At 39.3% G+C, this 18,280-nt stretch overlaps 2 protein-coding genes across 2 annotated transcripts; one reads left to right on the forward strand and one right to left on the reverse strand.

Annotated features, from left to right (window-relative positions):
• Window positions 1-1,679: 1,679 nt before the first annotated feature.
• Window positions 1,680-4,402, forward strand: LOC140815522 (uncharacterized). Its single transcript, XM_073174608.1, has 4 exons — window positions 1,680-2,233; window positions 2,338-2,453; window positions 2,924-3,495; window positions 4,040-4,402. Exons 1-4 carry the CDS (start codon window positions 1,680-1,682, stop codon window positions 4,400-4,402), a joined length of 1,605 nt encoding a protein of 534 aa, XP_073030709.1.
• Window positions 4,403-12,438: 8,036 nt separating this feature from the next.
• On the reverse strand, window positions 12,439-13,056 carry LOC140815523 (uncharacterized). The gene has a single exon (XM_073174609.1). The coding sequence runs from the start codon at window positions 13,054-13,056 to the stop codon at window positions 12,439-12,441; it is 618 nt and encodes a 205-aa protein (XP_073030710.1).
• Window positions 13,057-18,280: the final 5,224 nt, after the last annotated feature.

The following is an 18,280-nucleotide window of genomic DNA, read 5'->3' on the forward strand; positions in this document are numbered from 1 at the left end:
ATATGGAAAAATTCTTATAGGCTTAAATAATTATTTGGGATATGTTAATTAAGAAAATTTCAAAAACGTGGAATTTTACGTCTAGGGGAAAAACAGAAATTTTTGGGTTCCAGGGGCAAAATTATCATTTTTCACCCGGGGTAAGATTTTGGTCCTGGTAGCGCCCTGAGCACAAATTTATCAAGTTTTTAAAAGTTTATGCATCATGCTTATATTTTTTTTATGAAATTATGATAAATACGATGCATGTTTGGTTTTGAAAAAAGTTACGTATATGCATGTTTTATTAAGTGGTGAATATGATTATTTTTTTGAATGATGGGAATTGGTTGTGACTAATACAATGATACGATGATATGATTGGAGATATCGTGAGAAAAAAGGCCCCAAAGGGAGCCCGACGATCGTATTTCCATTGACATGATATTATGATATGATAAGTCAAGGCTCAGTTGACAGATGAGAGTGTCGCTGATGTCCCCGCCGCCCGGTACCGTGGTTATACGTAGATAGATCCATCGATAGAGCTGATACGAAAGTCACAACTAATTAACTGAATTCAACTAAAAAGAAAATGTATACAAATATGATGACATGAGATTACATGCTTTGACACGATACGATTTTTCACGACACGTGTGTATATATGATGATATGAGATGACATGCTTTGACAGGATAGATTTTACACGAAACGTTTACGTTATGCTTTTAAGTTCATGAAAGATATGTCGAGTATAATATTTTTCACTGTTGTGTGATATGTATATGTACTTGTTATTCCTGGTACAGGTGTGTTGAGTCTTTAGACTCACTAGGCATGTGTGATGCAGGTGAGCTAAATGATGAGGAGACTGGAGGTGCCGAACTCTGAGTAGGCATACCTGGTGCTGTGACACGACCAGAGGACAGTATGTTTTTCGCATTTTGACTTTGAGTGTTGCGAGGAGATGAATGTTTTTTTATGTTGATGATTTTAAGATTTTTATTCATTCACGTTTACATATGATTCTTGATAAATTTTGTTATTTTCAACCGCGCTATTTTTATGGTCAAATAAATATGATTATTTTAAATTTTAATTTTTAAATGCGATCTTTTAAAAAATAAAATAAATTCCCTACTTTTAAAATGAGTAGATGTTACAGTTGGTATCAGTGTCATGGTCCTCTATAGGGTTGTGCCACCTCCAGCTTCTGCCGATCAGTCTTCAAAGCCTTAAGTCTGTAAGATTTTATGTTTTAAATATTTAAAATGATTTACTATTATCACCTGCATGTTTGAATGATTCACCCTTTACGATGATTTACTGCACATGTTTAACTATTTTACGATTTAAGGTTTATTATTTCAAAAAATAGATTAATTGCATGATGGGTTACGTTTATAAATTGGAATGTATTCAGATATGCCTCTCAAACGTTATCCCAATAATGATAGGCATGATGAGATTCCTGGAGGGGGTAGAAGACCATCACCACAACCACCAGGGGACCCCACTACCCGAGTACTTGAGGGGATAGTGAGGCTCATGGAGCAGGCCCAACAGTCGCCTCGCCAAGAGATTGATATTTTTGAGCAGTTCCGTAGGCTCAACCCAAAGGAGTGCGGGGGTACCACTGATCCATCGTTGCTGAAGGGTGGATCAGTTCGCTGGAGCTTCACTTTGATTACCTTCAGATGAGGGATGGCGACCAGGCCAGGTGCGCCATCTATATGCTGAGAGACGATGCGTCCCTGTGGTGGGAGGGCGCCGCCCATGCTTTTGACTTGGCCACCCTTACATGGGCCATGTTCAAGAAGTTATTCTACGAGAAATACTTTCCAGCTGACGTCAGGGGCCAACTGACGAGAGAGTTCATGAGCCTCAGGCAGGTAGATTTATATATGACGGAGTTCATCCGCAAGTTTGACAGGGGCTGCCATTTTGTGCCCATGATAGCAGGGGATGCCGCCGAGAAGCTGAGGCATTTCCTTGACGGACTGAAACCTAACCTTTGCCGGGATGTGATGCTGATGAGGCCTGCGAGTTACGATGAGGACATTTCTTGTGCCTTCCAGGCGGAGCAGGCGCTCCGAGACATAGAATTTGAGCTGCAGCGGAATCGGCACAGCCTCAGTACAGTTTCCAGCTACAGAAGAAACAGTTTATCGGGCAGCCGAGACAGCAGGGGCAACAGAAGCCCCAAGGGCAGATTAGGACGCCAAAACAGCAGCATCAGAGACCTCCTCAGGTGCCAGGAGCGCCTAAGCCAGATGACGGGAAGCCTTGCCCACAGTGCGGTAAGTTTCATTTTGGTAAGTGCATGTGGGGAACCTTTAGGTGCTTCATTTGCAGACAAAAGGGCCACAAAGCTGCGGACTACCCAAAGAGCAAGGGCCCCACTACTGGCCGGGCTTATGTGATGCATGCTGAGGAGGCGGATGCAGCGCTAGACTCGACACTGAATGCCGGTAACCATGTTGTTTAAGATTTTTTTTTTCGCTTGATTGCTTGAGTTTAATGCTTGCTTGATGATTTAATTATTGAGATTGATGACATAGAAGGAATTAAGATGCATGCTCTACCTATTTGGAAATTAAGAATTTATTTGTTTGATTTGAGAATTTTGGGGACCTAATTGTAATAAAGGGTAAATTAAGGACCATAATGCTATTTTCGAATTTTAAGAGGTTAATTTGAAATTTTTGAATTTTTCTAAGGATGAATTTCGCATTTTGGGGAAATATATTTTGGTTAATTCAGTGATTTTTCGAGAATTTTGGGTTAATTGACGATAAGAAGTTTCTTAAGTTCAACACTATTAGATTTGATGGTATGTTTTGTTGCAGAGAGGATATATATTGGAGGTGTAGCCACACATGCATTGCTAGATTCAGGGGCTATGCATTCATTATATCTGAATCTTTCGTGAAACAACTAGGAATCATACTAGTAGAGATGGATTCAGGGTTCAGAGTATCAATCCTATCTAGGGATCAGATGTTCACATCCCGGATAGTGAGAGGATCGGAGCTTAGATTGCAACAGAAGGCAGTACAGGCAGATCTGATAGTACTACTGTTGCCAGAGTTTGATATCATCTTGGGCATGGACTGTCTATCTTCTCATGGTGCACTCATTGATTTTCGACAGAGTTCAGTGTCTGTCAGACCACCTAGTGTAAAGCCATTTGTTTTTGAGGTAGCTAGACACCAGCAGTTCCCACACGTCATTTCATGCTTGTGTGCGAGGAAGCTTATCAAGAGAGGCTGGCAAGCATTTTTAGCCAGCATTGTATCAGTGACAGATCTAGTCAGGCAGAGGCTGGAGGATGTGGATGTGGTCAGAGAGTTCTCTAGTGTGTACCCTGATGATGTTTCAGGCATCCCACCAGATAGAGAGGCGGATTTCTCTATTGAGCTTATGCCAGGGACAGTGCCGATATCTAAGGCATGCTACCGATTAGCGCCTGCTGAGATGAAAGAGCCCAAGGATCAGATTCAGGATCTGCTAGTTAAGGGTTTCATTCGCCCTAGTTTTTCTCCTTAGGGCACTCCAGTGTTATTTGTTAAGAAGAAGGATGGCAGCATGCGAATATGTATTGATTGTCGAGAGCTGAACAGAGTCACTGTTAAGAATAAGTATCCTGCTGCCCGAGAATTGAGGAATTATTTTATCAGCTTCAGGGAGCATCAGTGTTCTCTAAGATAGACCTTCGATCCGGATATCATCAGCAGAAATTGAGGGAGTCATATGTACATAAGACAGCCTTCCGGACGCATTATGGGCATTATAAATTCTTGATGATGCCCTTCGGTTTGCAAACGCACCAACGATCTTCATGGATATCATGAATCGCGTGCTTCATCCATATTTAGATCAGTTCGTCATAGTCTTCATTGGCGATATTCTGATCTATTCGAAGAGCAGGGAGGAGCACGGGTAGCATCTGTGGATAGTATTGCAGACTCTACAGGATAGACGAGTGTATGCCAAGTTCAGCAATTGTGAGTTCTGGCTTGACAGAGTTACATTCTTGGGCCACATTGTATCTCAGGACGGCATAGAGGTTGACCCAAGCAAGGTAGAGGTAGTCAGAGATTGGCCAGTTCCTAAGAGTATGACAGAGATCCGTAGTTTCTTAGGATTGGCAGGCTATTACAGGAAGTTCATCCAGAATTTCTTTTCTATTGCGGTGCCTATGACCACGTTGACGAAGAAGAATGCCAAGTTTATCTGGGGATCTGAGTGTCAAGACGGCTTTGACAGATTGAAGCGGGCTTTGACCACTACACCGGTTCTAGCTATGCCAATCAGGGCAGGGAGAGTTTGTGGTGTATACAAATGCATTGAAGCTTGGTTTGGACACCGTTCTGATGCAGCGGGACAAAGTGATAGCCTAGCGATAGCTGAAGCTTGATGAGCAGAATTATCCGACTCACGACCTCGAGCTAGCAGCAGTGGTATTCGCCCTGAAGATCTGGAGGCACTATCTGTATGGGGAGAACTACAGGATATTTACAGATCAGAAAAGCCTAAAGTAATACTTCACACTGAAAGAACTGAAAATGCGACAGAAAATATGGCTTGAGCTGGTGAAGGACTATGATTGCGACATTAGCTACCATCCAGGTAAGGCTAATGTGGTTGCAGACGCTCTGAGCAGGAAGCACGCTGTGCTTACCCATTTTGTCAGTACAGAGACCATTGCATGCTGAGATTCAGATATTCGAGCTTACAGTTTATGCCAGGGGCGAGGACCCAAATGTTGCTACTCTGACAGTACAGCCCACTTTGAAAGAAAGAATCCGAAGTAGGGCAGACTTCTGATGAGCAGTTATAGAAGTGGAGACAGAGGGACGAGGTTAAATGCTAGAGACTATATACAGTTGTGGACGGCATAGTCAGATATAGGTACCGCTTATGGGTTCCTGAAAATGATTCCCTTCGAGCAGATATCTTAAGCGAGGGCCCACAACATCCCGTACTCCATCCATCCATGGAATACAAAGATGTATAAGAATCTACAGACTCTGTATTTGTGGCCGAGCATGAAGAGGGATATTCAGTGTTCCGTCTCTGAGTGTTTGACTTGTCAGCAGGTTAAGGCAGAACATCAGAGACCTGCAGGGAAGTTGAGACCACTATGGGTGATTTTTAATCGGCTCATTTCTTATCGATCAGGAAAAAATTCACCATGACTCAGTACGCAGAGCTGTATATCAGAGAGATAGTAAAAGTGCGTGGGATTCTAGTGTCCATCGTGTCAGACATGAATCTGAGGTTAACGTCTGCATTCTGGAAGAGTCTTCACCATACACTGGGTACGAATTTATTGTTCAGTACTGCCTTCCATCCTCACACAAATGTTCAGTTAGAGAGGATGATTCAGATTCTGGAGGACCTACTCCGAGCTTGCATAATCGACTTCCAGGATAGCTGGGAGCCAAAGTTACCTCGTATGGAGTTCACATACAACAAAAATTATCAACCATCTATAGGTATGGCTCCATACGAGGCACTTTACGGGAGGAAGTGTAGGTCACCAATTTATTTGGATGAGGTATGAGAGCGAGCAGATTTGGGTCCGGATATCGTCAGATAGACAGCAGATTTAGTGGACAGGATTCGGGACAGGATGAAGACTCCACAGAGCCGCCAGAAGAGCTATGCTAATCAGCGGTGACAAGATCTTGAGTTCAATGTATGGGATCATGTGTTCCTGAAGATAGCACCGATGAATGGTGTGATGAGGTTCGGGAAGAAGGGAAAGCTCAGCCCTAGATTCATCAGACCATTCGAGATCCAAGAGAGAGTAAGGACACTTGCGTACAGAGTTGCATTACCTCCGAATTTGGCGGGAGTTCATAACGTGTTCCACGTCTCTATGCTACGGAAGTACATGTCGAATTCTTCACATGTGCTTAACTATGAGCCACTTTAGCTGACACCACATCTATCACTCGAGGAGAAACCCACTCAGATTTTGGACAGGCAGGAGAAGAGGGTCCGGAACAAGGCGATCTAGATGGTCAAGGTCAAGTGGTTGAATCATTCCGAGAAGGAGGCTACTTGAGAGACCGAGATCGAGATGAGGAGTCGCTACCCAGAGTTATTCGGTATGTTTTGAATTTCGAGGACGAAATTTTATTTGAGGGAGAGAGAGTTGTAAGGTCCAGGAATTTACTTCACGTAACCTGAATGCATGCAATTTAGGATTTTATTTTAAATTATATGTTTAATTATTGTTATGCATTTTATGCACAATTCATACATGGTAGTAATTATTTCACGAAATTTTAAAAGTTCATACATTAGGGCTTCCAGATGCATTTCACACTCGAACGAGGAATGGAGACCTGGACCAGAGAATTTTCAAGAAAATTATTTTAATTACATGATTTATTTTTATTAATTAATATAAGGTGTTTTTAAGTGTATTTTTTAAAAAAATGGGATTTTTGGGGTATTTTACCAGCATGATTTTATGTTTTTACGGTACGCAAATTTTATCGAATCGGGGGATATTTTTGAGGGTTCGGCTAATATTTTAAAAAACTATCCAACACGAAATATTTTTCGAGAATGTGTTTGGATCTAATGGGCCTACTTTTAAGCTTATTGGGCGTAAAATTTTTTTAATTCCTTTTAATTTAAAATAAGGGGTCATTAACCTAATTATTAATTATTTATAAAGCATAATGACCCTACCCCCATTATCACCCTCCCCATCAACCGACACCCTCTGTATTCATCATAATTCTCCTTGTTTTCCCAGCATCCAACCATTAGAAAGCTTCAGTCACCTCCATTTTTGCAAAGGAAAAAACTTCATCCAGGTTCCCTCACATCGTTTTTGCTCTCCAAACATCTTAAGGCACGCATTTACTTTTATTTATGCATCATATATGCTAGTTATTTGCTGATATGTGTGCTTATTTGCATAAAATTTTCGGTCCAACTTTATTATGGAGAAGCTTCGGTTTTTGGTTAAATATCTTGCATATTTTTCTTCCTACTCACGGTTGATTTGATTTGCTGTAAGGGTGTTGAAGGCCGCTGTCATTAGAGGTCTGATATACGTGAGTAATGAAGGGTATAAGGTGGAGTCGAAGCCGTGACAAATGGGAAGAGGGCCGAGCGTGTTTCCGATCGATGGAGAGACATGATGTTGGATCTGGTTTTTTACACGCCCAAACGCAGCGGAAGTTTTAAAAATTTTGTTTATTTTGACAATCAAAATATGATTTGCTTTGGACGCTCGTATGATTTTAACAAAAAACATACATTAGGATGTCAGAATATTATATCTTTGTGAATTAATCCTCCAACTAATCCGGTATAAATGGATTAGCTCTTGATGAATCCCTATGAACTTTCTTCAAGAGACTCTTAGTTTGATCCTCCTATATCAAGTCCACGACTAGACAATATGTTCCTCTTTCAAATTGCACTAGAGAATATGAAAGATATTTTGCGTAGGAGTGAAAATAATTGAGAGACGACTCAAACCCTAAAAACTTCAAGGTGGCCGAAATTTTTTTCTTTTGAAAGGGAGATTCACGTGAGTTTTATGGTGGTAGGCTAGGCTTTTTCTTTTCATGTATTATTTATAAGTAAATAATAGCCTAATTACATAATTAACATTAATGAGCTTGATTTAATTAATTGGGCTAGTCCAACTAGTTTAATTAATTTAATCAAAGCTCATTAAAACTTTAATTATTTAATATATTGGACTTGTACTCCTACAAGCCTATTAAACATACAACCCACCATATTTAATTTATTAAGTAATCAACTCAACTTTTGAGCTTAATATATTAAAAAAATTATAAATTCAACATTTGAATTTATTATTTAAATTATAAATTCAACTACTTGAATTTTCATCAACTCCAAAATTTAATATTTAATAAACCCAACATTTGAGTTTAATAAATTAAATCCTCTAATTTTATAAATTCAACTCCTTTAATTTATTCTCTCAAAATTTAATTATCATAAATTCAACTCCTTGAATTTACTATATAATATAAATTCAACTTCTTGAATTTATTCTCTCAACGGGAACAAACAATTCAGTACCTGTGTGACCTCAATGGTTCAGAGATACAGCTAGCCGTGGGTTCATAACTCTTTGTGATTCAGGACATAATCCTTTATTCGGGCTTACCCTAGTTAGCCCCATTCTTTTCATCAACACCTTGATCAAGAAAGTCAGAACTCATTTCTGATTGCACCCATCGGATCATGGTAAGAGCGTCTAGTAGCATCGCCCCATGTTCCCCTAGGTATCATTGACAGTGCCTGCAAGAACCAGTCGACTATGATTAACGTACAATACGGTCCCTTAATCTCGTATATCCCGATCGAATCTACAACCATTGGTTAATCGAGGGTTGCATATTAACTCGATAACTATGTGATAACGATAATAGTGGCATCGCGTGTACTATTTGTAGAACTCCTTCTCCAACGTACATCTCGTACTCTGGCCAGAGATTCCATGCACTATTATTTCATCAGATCACATAGGATATCCACACCCGTAGGTGAGCGGTGAATCCCCGACTACAATGCACTGGCTCGTATATGTGTCGCAACTGTACCAAACCTCGCCACCTGATGACTCTCCTGGAGAGGGTAAACGAGTCAAAGCACAACCCTAGCATATAGAGCCTCAGTGCTTTCCCGGGTCGTAAGGACTAATGGTGTACAATCATAACCACGGACTTATCCTCTCGATGAATGATAACCACTTGGAAAGTGGGAGGGAGGGTTGTTCGGTATAATCATCATATGACTACCTATCTGCATGTTTGGACATCTCTATGCCCTTACTAAGAAACGCAGTACACAACATTACAGATGCTAGTCTCGAGCTCAAGCGACCTTTATCCATGTTTTAGGCGGCTGAATCGACTAGGAACCAATTTAGATCATACAGTGTTTACAAACGAGTTTCAACATCGAATTACAATTCATTTGTATTAAAGTATAATCAAGGTCTTTATCTTTATTGTTCACATGGGTATACAGATAAAAAAATAAAAAACCATGAAATAATGAATTATATTAAAATAAAGATTGTTTATTACACTTGAGTCAATAAAATCCCTACTCAACAGTTGAGTTGTAGGACATCTACTCTAACAATCTCCCACTTGCCCTAGAGCCAACTACCCATAAACTTTAATCCCATTTCTTCGCGATGCTTCTCAAACAATGGTCCTGGCAAGGGCTTCGTAAATGGAACGGCAACGTTATCTGCAGAGGGGACTCTTTCGACTGATATGTCTCCCTTTCCCACAATCATTCGGATGATGTGGAATTTCCTCAGTACATATTTGGATCGCTGATGAGACCTTGGTTCCTTTGCTTGCGCAACGGCACCGGTGTTGTCGCAGTACACCGGGACTAGATCAACTCCATGAGGAATAATTCCCAACTCTTGGACAAAATTCCTCATCCAAACTTCCTCTTTGGCTGCAGCAGATGCAGCTATGTACTCAGCTTCAGTGGTGGAATCACCACGGTGTCTTGCTTGGAACTTTTCCAAGAGATAGCTGCACCATTAAGCATGAATACAAAACCAGAGGTCGATTTCGAATCATCTACATCACATTGGAAGCTAGAATCAGTGTAGCCTTCCAATTTTAATTCTCCACACCCATAGACCATGAAAAAGTTCTTAGTCCTTCTGAAGTACTTAAGAATGTCTTTCACAGCCTTCCAATGCATTGGACCAGGTTTCGCCTGATATCTGCTTGTAACACTGAAAGCGTAAGCAACATCAGGACGAGTCGATATCATATCATACATAATACTACCAATAGCTGACGCATATGGAATACATGTCATCATCTGTATCTCTTCATCAGTTTTGGGACACATAGCTTTAGATAGAGTAATACCATGACACATTGGTAGGTATCCTCTCTTGGACTCTTCCATAGAGAATCGTTTTATAATGGTATCGATATAGGTGGTTTGGGTAAGTCCGAGCATCCTCTTTGATTTAACTCTATAGATTTGTATTCCCAATACGTAGGATGTTTTACCCATGTCTTTCATGGAGAATTTACTTGCTGACCATACTTTAGTTGATTGCAGTAATCCTACATCATTCCCAATGAGCAGGATATCATCAACATAAAGTACTAGGAATGTCACTGCATTCCCACGAACTTTCTTGTACAAACACGGTTCCTCAAGATTATTAGCAAAACCAAACTCTTTGATAGTGCTATCAAATCTGAGGTTCCAACTCCTTGATGCCTGCTTGAGACCATATATTGATCTATGAAGTTTGCATACCTTATGCTCACTTCCTACTGATGTGTATCACTCAGCTTGAGACATATAAATTTCTTCTTTGATATCTCCATTGAGGAATGCAGCCTTTACATCCATTTCTCATATCTCATATTCATACCATGCTGCTATGGCTAGTAGTATTCTAATGGACTTAAACATAGCAACTGGTGAAAAAGTTTCTTCATAGTCAATTCCTTGCCTTTGAGTATAACATTTTGCAACCAGTCTTGCTTTGAAGGTCACTACCTTCCCATCCGCCCCAAGCTTTCTTTTGTAGATCCATTTGCATCCTATGGGAACGATTCCCTCAGGTGGATTCACTAATGTCCAGACTTTGTTTGAATACATAGAGTCCATTTTCTGACTGCATGGCTTCAAGCCATTTGGTTGAATCAGTATCAGATATTGCTTCTTCGAAATTCATTGGATCACATCCAACACAAGACTCATCATGGACTTGTTCATGAATAAGTGTATATCTTGCAGGTGGTCTAATAACCCTATCAGACCTTCTAGAAGTTTGTACTTCAACTACTGGTTCTTGGGAAATGGGTTCAACTTCTATAGTTGATGGAGTATCTTGAATTTCTTCAAGTTCTATCATCTTGCATTTTCTATCTAATAGAAATTCCTTTTCCAACAAGGTGGCATTTCTTGAAACAAACACTTTTTCTTCATTAGGATGATAGAAATAATATCCAACAGAATTCTTTGGATATCCTATAAATTATCACAAAGTGGATCTACTATCTAATTTGTCTACCACTGTCTGCTTCACGTAAGCAGGACATCCCCATATTCTCATGTAACAATATTTGGGAGTTTTTCCCATCCATATCTCATATGGTGTTTTATCCACTTCTTTAGTATGGACATTATTCAACAACATTGCGCAGTTTCAAGCTCAAAGCCCCAAAAAGATATAGGCAATTCAGTGAATCCCATCATAGATCAAACCATGTCCATCAAGGTTCTATTTCGACATTCCGAAACATCATTCAATTTTGGTGTTGCTGGTGGAGTCCTACTGTGAGAGAATTTCATTCTCTTTTAGATAACCCAAAAATTGAGCACTTAAGTATTCTCCACCTCGATCAGATCTAAGTGCCTTAATACTTATTTATAGATGATTTTCTACTTCAGATCTGAATTCTTTGATCTTTTCAAATGCTTCAGATTTGTGTTTCATCAAATAAACGTACTCATACCTCGAATGGTCAACAGTAAAGGTAATGAAGTAGGAATGCCCAAATTTTGTGCTAACACTTAGCGGGCCACAAACGTCCGTGTGGATCAAATCCAATAGACCATGCGCACGTTCCACGTTTCCATTGAATGGAGTTTTAGTCATTTTTCCTTTTAGACAGGACTCACAAGTTGGTAGAGAATTTATGTCTGACAAGTCAAACATGCCTTCTCCCACTAGCTTGTGCATCCTTCTTTGGGAAATATGATCTAGTCTAGCGTGCCATATTTGTGCAGGATTTGGATCTTGTATTTTTCTTTTGTTTGTTGTTGTTTTTATATGCACTTGGACGTTGTTTAACGGAAATTGCAAATACCTTTGTATTCAATCAAACATTCATTCTTGTATAAATTGCAGACACCTTTAGCAAAAACATAAGAATAACCATCCCTACAAGCATATAAATAGAAATAATGTTTTTAATCAATTCAGGAACAAATAAATGTCTCTCAAAAACAACTTAAAATTATTGTCCAAAATTAAAGTAACTTCTCCAATGGCAGTGGCAGCAACTCTTTCTCCATTTCCTAGTCTTAGAAAGGTCTCACCATCTCTAAGCCTCCTGCTTCTTCTCATCACCTGCAAATCATTGCATTGATGAGAACCACATCCGGTATCCAAAACCCAAGAAGAGGAATTAATAGAAACATTAACTTCAATATAAAACATACCATGGCCAGAACGCTTCTGGGCAAGATACTCCTCGCAATTATGCCTCCAATGTCCAGGCTTTTTGCAGTGGAAACAGACTTGTTCTGACTTGTCAGGCTTTGTGGGCCTCGGATTTGCTTTCTTGTATGGCTTTTTGTTGGGCTTGTTCTTCTTTGGAGGGGCAGAACGCTTCTTGCCTTTATTTGGGGCTCCCTTTTTCAGACCATACGAAGACCCCCCTAGAAGAACAGGCTTTTCTTTTTAATTGTGGCCTCATAATTAGTAAGCATATTGACCAACTCTTCAAGGGTGGCCTCAAGCTTGTTCATATTAAAATTAACCACAAATCCATCGAACAAGGTAGGCAAAGACAACAAGAGAATATCACTCGAGAGCTCACTAGGTATAACCAAATCGAGTCCCACCAACTTCTCAATGAGCCCAATCATCCTAACACCATGCTCATGGACCGAAGTCCCCTCTCGCAAGCATGTAGTCAGAAGTTCTTTAACAGTCGCATATCTTTCTGAACGAGTTTGTACAGCATACAATTCTTTCAGATGAAGGTCAATGTCAGCAGCATTCAACGCCTCCTCGAACCTCCTCTTAAGTTCATTCGACATAGAAGCCAACATGTAGCTCTTAGCTTGGAGATCATGATCCCAATATTTCTCAAGCTTAGCTAATTCAGTCCTACTGATATCAGGAGCCGCCTCCTTAAGCGGCTTCTTATCAAGCACATACGCAATCCTTTCGGAGTTCAGAACAATCTTTAAGTTTCGAAACCAGTCATGATAGTTAGGGCCAGTCAATTTGTTTTGATCGAGAATGATTGAAAGCGGGTTACGAGTAGACATCGTAAATATACTGAAAATGAAAAGAGATAAAGGTTACTGATAATTTTAAAATAATTCTAAGATATAAAACATGGATTTCATTTTATAAATTACCCTCCTACTATTTAGACATTTCCACCACCCTCTGATGAAAAAAGAAAATCGTATTTCCTTAGTAAGCACGTAGAGTCCAATTAGCCAATTATAATCCCGAATAATGTCAGCCAATTATAATTTCTAAAAGATAGAGTCCAATTGCATTCATATGCAACCTCCGCCTGTTTTGCCTCACGTTTAATAAGGACCCAATAATATGACGTCGTTTATTTTCACGTGTCAAACCAACCCATCAATATTGAATTGTAGTGGACGGTCGCCATGAGTACCCCCAATAATATGAGCCGAAGTCATGGGAGTTCCACTCAATTCACATCATATGTCCGGTGGAAGTCACAGCTTTCCGGCGTACAGGCCTCCCCAATAATATGAGCCAAACACTGTCCGCGAGTAGCGATCAACATGCAACCACGGTTGATGGAAGGCAAGGAAAAATTAAACTCTTTTAATTTTTAATTTTTCGGTTTGATATAAATTTTGAATCTTATCAAAATGGGGGAATTTAATTTTAAAATTTTCTCATCATTTTAATTTAAAAATCGCGTGCCACGAGTCTTCCCTGAACAGTTCCAGGAAGATCGCGAAATTTTTTTTTTCCGAAATAAATATTTACATGGTACATCAATGTTTCTGAAAATTTTCTTGTGAGGTTAGAAACAAATTATTCAATATAATTTAAAATCATACGAATCAAAAAACTTGGCTCTAATACCACTGTTGGATCTGGTTTTCTACACGCCTAAACGCTGGCGGAAGTTTTAAAAATTTTGTTTATTTTGACAATCAAAATATGATTTGCTTTGAACGCTCGTATGATTTTAACAAAAACATACATAGGATGTCAGAAAATTATACCTCTGTGAAAGAATCACTTGGCTCCAACTAATCTGGTATAAACGGATTAGCTCTTGATGAATCCCTACGAACTTTCATCAAGAGACTCCTAGTTTGAACCTCCTATCAAGTCCACGACTAGATAGTATGTTCTTCTTTTAAATTGCACTAGAGAATATGAAAGAGATTTTGCGTAGGAGAGAAAATAATTGAGAGACGACTCAAACCCTAAAAACTTCCAGGTGGCCGAAAATTTTTTATTTTGAAAGGGAGATTCACGTGAGTTTTATGGTGGTAGGCTAGGGTTTTTCTTTTCATTTATTATTTATAAGTAAATAATAGCCTAATTACATAATTAACATTAATGAGCTTGATTTAATTAATTGGGCTAGTCCAACTAGTTTAATTAATTTAATCAAAGCCCATTAAAACTTTAATTATTTATTATTTTGGACTTGTACTCCTACAAGCCCATTAAACAAACTACCGACCATATTTAATTTATTAGATAATCAACTCAACTTTTGAGCTTAATAAATTAAATACATTATAAATTCAACATTTGAATTTATTATTTAAATTATAAATTCAACTACTTGAATTTTCATCAACTCCAAAATTTAATATTTAATAAACCCAACATTTGAGTTTAATAAATTAAATCCTTAAATTTTATAAATTCAACTCCTCGAATTTATTCTCTCAAAATTTAATTATCATAAATTCAACTCCTTGAATTTACTATATATAAATTCAACTTCTTGAATTTATTCTCTCAACGGGAACAAACAATCCAATATTTGTGTGACCCTCAATGGTTCAGGGATACAGCTAGCCGTGAGTTCAAAACTCTTTGTGATTCAGGACATAATACTTTATTCGGGCTTACCCTAGTTAGCCCCATTCTTTTAATCAACACCTAGATCAAGAATGTCAGAACTCGTTTCTTATCACCCATCGGATCATGGTAAGAGCGTCTAGTAGCATCGCCCCATGATCCCCTAGGTATCACTGATAGTGCTTGCAAGAACCAGTCGATAATGATTAATGTAAAGTACGGTCCCTTCATCTCATATATCCCGATCGAATCTGCAACCATTGGTTCATCGAGGGTTGCATATTGGCATCGCGTGTACTATTTGGAGAACTCCTTCTCCAACGTACATCTCGTACTCTGGCTAGAGATTCCATGCACTATTTTTTCATCAGATCACATAGGATATCCACACCCGTAGGTGAGCAGTGAATCCCCGACTACAATGCACTGGCTCGTATATGTGTCGCAATTGTACCCAACCTCGCCACCTGATGACTCTCCTGGAGCCGGTAAACGAGTCAAAACATAGCCCTAGCATATAGAGCCTCAGTGTTGTCCCATGTCGTAAGGACTAATGGTGTACAGTCATAACCACGGACTTATCCTCTCGATGAATGAGAACCACTTGGAAAGTCCGATGGAGGGTTGTTCGGTATAATCATCATATGACTACCCATCTGCATGTTTGGACATCTCTATGCCCTTACTAAGAAACGCAGTACACAACATCATAGATGATAGTCTCGAGCTCAAGCGACCTTTATCCATGTTTTAGGCAGCTGAATCGACTAGGAACGAATTTAGATCATACAGTGTTTACAAACGAGTTTCAACGTCGAATTACGATTCATTTGTATTAAAGTATAATCAAGGTCTTTATCTATGTTGTTACATGGGGATACAGATAAAGAAATAACAAACCATGAAATAATGAATTATATTAAAATAAAGATTGTTTATTACACTTGAGTCAATAAAATCCCTAGTCAACAGTTGACTTGTATGGCATCTACTCTAACACATGAACCAGCGATGCAAGGGCCGATCCAAGCCATGGAGCAGACCATGGTGTGTACGAGTCATGGCCTAGAAAGGCTCGACCGTTACTGGAACAAGGCTCAACGTCGATCGGGAATGAGGAAGGGGTTGGGTGCGTGTCATGCCTTTGGGGTGAGTTCGGACGTGCGAGCTGTGCTTCATGCATGGACTATGAGCGTGGGTTCAGTAGGTGCAGAGAGGTCCTAGAGTGTTCTAAGAAAGGTTGGTTGGTGGATGGAACCATCGTTTTGGAGTAGGGATGATAGGTGCTCGTTAGGGTCACGGCTAAGGTTGGGTGATGGCTTGCCGGAAGTTACAGCGGCTGTCCAGGGTCTTGTTCGAAGGTCTAAGGGGGCTGGCTTAGTGGTTTTATAGCCTTTCAAGTGTTTAGAAATGCGGTAAAAAATTGGGAAAGTTTTGGTTGAATTTCGGTTTGATTCAGGTCAAAACCGGAACCCCAGTCCAAGTTTAAAAACGAATTGGTTAAAATGTAAAATGGGATCGAGTTTACGTCTAGGAATGATCTCAATTTTGTTTTGAGACATTTTAAGAGTTTGGTAAGTTTCGGATCAAAATAATGAGTTTTGGATTTATCCGGGATTTAATCACCGCATGAAACATTAATTAAAGAATTAATTGAAACACCTAGATTAAGGCTTATTAAAATTGTGGAAAAATTATATTTAAACTCAAATAATTATTAGAAGTCTATGTTTTTAATTTAGAAATTTTATGCTAAGGTTTGGTTTAATTCGAGATTAAAACGCATTAATATGTTATATTTTAAGATTAATTTAAAATTCATCGATTTAATCCAAATAAAATATGAGAAAATTCATGTAGGCTGAAATAATTATTTGGGACATGTTAGACTCAATGGAATTAAGAAAATGTAAAAACGTGGAATTTTGCGTCTAGGGGAAAAACGGAAATTTTTGGGTTCCAGGGGCAAAATGGTCATTTTGCACCCGGGGTGAGATTTTAGTCCTAGCAGCGCCCTGAGCACAAATTTATCATGTTTAAAAGTTTATGCAACATGATTATGATTTTTTTATGAAATGATGATAAATACGATGAATGCTTGGTTTAAAATAAAAGGTTATGTATAGGCATGTTTTATTAAGTGGTGAATCTGATGATGTTTTTGAATTATATGAATTGGTTGTGACTAATACGATGATACGATGATATGATTGGAGATATCGTGTAATGCCCGAGATTATATTACTTTAATCTGTAATCATGAATTGATAAATTGATGTGATTATGAAAGAAATAAACCGAGAAAGACAAGAGAAAGACATGTTATATGTGCGAGGACAGAACACCTCGCGCAAAATATGTTTAAATAACAAAAGATATCAAGAATCTAGTCTCCAAAAATAATAAAACTCTAGAAACGAAATTTCTCGCGCAGCCGGCTCTGACACGACCCCGTGTAGCCATCCGTGCCCGGGTCCGTGTACACTCGGGAACTAAACTTCAGCTGGAAATAAGGGACACGGACCCCGTGCTCACCTCCGTGTTCGGGTCCGTGTAGACACTGTCTTCGCAAATATCAAAGGACACGGACCCCGTGTACTGGTCCGTGCTTGGGTCCGTGTAGTCACTGGAATTCTTCATCCTTGGCTGTAAAGGGCACGGACCCCGTGTGCAGGTCCGTGTGCACATCTGTGTAGACTCGGCCCGATTCACTAATGCTTGAATAATATTCCTTTGGCCTCCCAATGTACTCCCATGCATCACGACCCCTTCATGCTTGCTCATGACTCCCTGTAGTGCCTCCTTGAACTTCTTTAGGCGTCCCCTCGTACTCCCATGGCATCACGTACCCGTCATGCTTGCTCAAGGATCCCATGCTTTCCTTGGGGCTTGACCACCCATGTTCGCATCATATTGTACAATGAGAACTGCGGATTTCTTTCGTATGGGGATGATACTGCGGTGATGCCTGAAATTGGATTTGATAGGCTCAGAGAACAGATAAAGAAAATGAAACTGATTCAGAAGCAAATGAAGATAGCTCGGAAATTGATATGAAATATGCCAACGTCGGGCGATGACTGTTGGTATTCGAGGCCGAGATTGAGTTGTTAGGAGCTATTGATTGGTATGTACGGATGTTGTATTACCAGTATTTGCAATTGATTTTATCAGAATGATCTTAAGTAGTATGATGATATTATACTTCTTGAATTCTGCTTCAGATTGAAATAAGGGATGCGTGAAAGAATGAAAATTCAGAATGAAGACTATTCATCTGTCGGAAATACAGTAAAGTTGGCAGGGCATTGAAAGAAGCTACCTAAGAGACATAATCTGAAATGAGATTGAGATTTCAGAGTGGATTTATAGAATGAGTTTTCTGAATTAACCTCTATTATACATTTCTTCTTTATATGATTTGCTTACCTGTGATTTCGGGGACGAAATCGTATC

The sequence above is a fragment of the Primulina eburnea genome, chromosome 15, assembly GCF_022965805.1.
Source record: "Primulina eburnea isolate SZY01 chromosome 15, ASM2296580v1, whole genome shotgun sequence".
NCBI lineage: Eukaryota > Viridiplantae > Streptophyta > Magnoliopsida > Lamiales > Gesneriaceae > Primulina > Primulina eburnea.

What these genes read in the sequence shown, in the direction of transcription:
- LOC140815522 (XM_073174608.1), top strand. Translation starts at nt 1,680, where the DNA reads ATGAGGGATGGCGACCAGGCCAGGTGCGCCATCTATATGCTGAGAGAC. An exon ending in AGCATCAGAGACCTCCTCAG is followed by an intron (nt 2,234 to 2,337) that starts GTGCCAGGAGCG and finishes CTTCATTTGCAG; the next exon opens with ACAAAAGGGCCACAAAGCTG. An exon ending in ATCAGATTCAGGATCTGCTA is followed by an intron (nt 3,496 to 4,039) that starts GTTAAGGGTTTC and finishes ATTGTATCTCAG; the next exon opens with GACGGCATAGAGGTTGACCC.
- LOC140815523 (XM_073174609.1), bottom strand. Translation starts at nt 13,056, where the DNA reads ATGTCTACTCGTAACCCGCTTTCAATCATTCTCGATCAAAACAAATTG.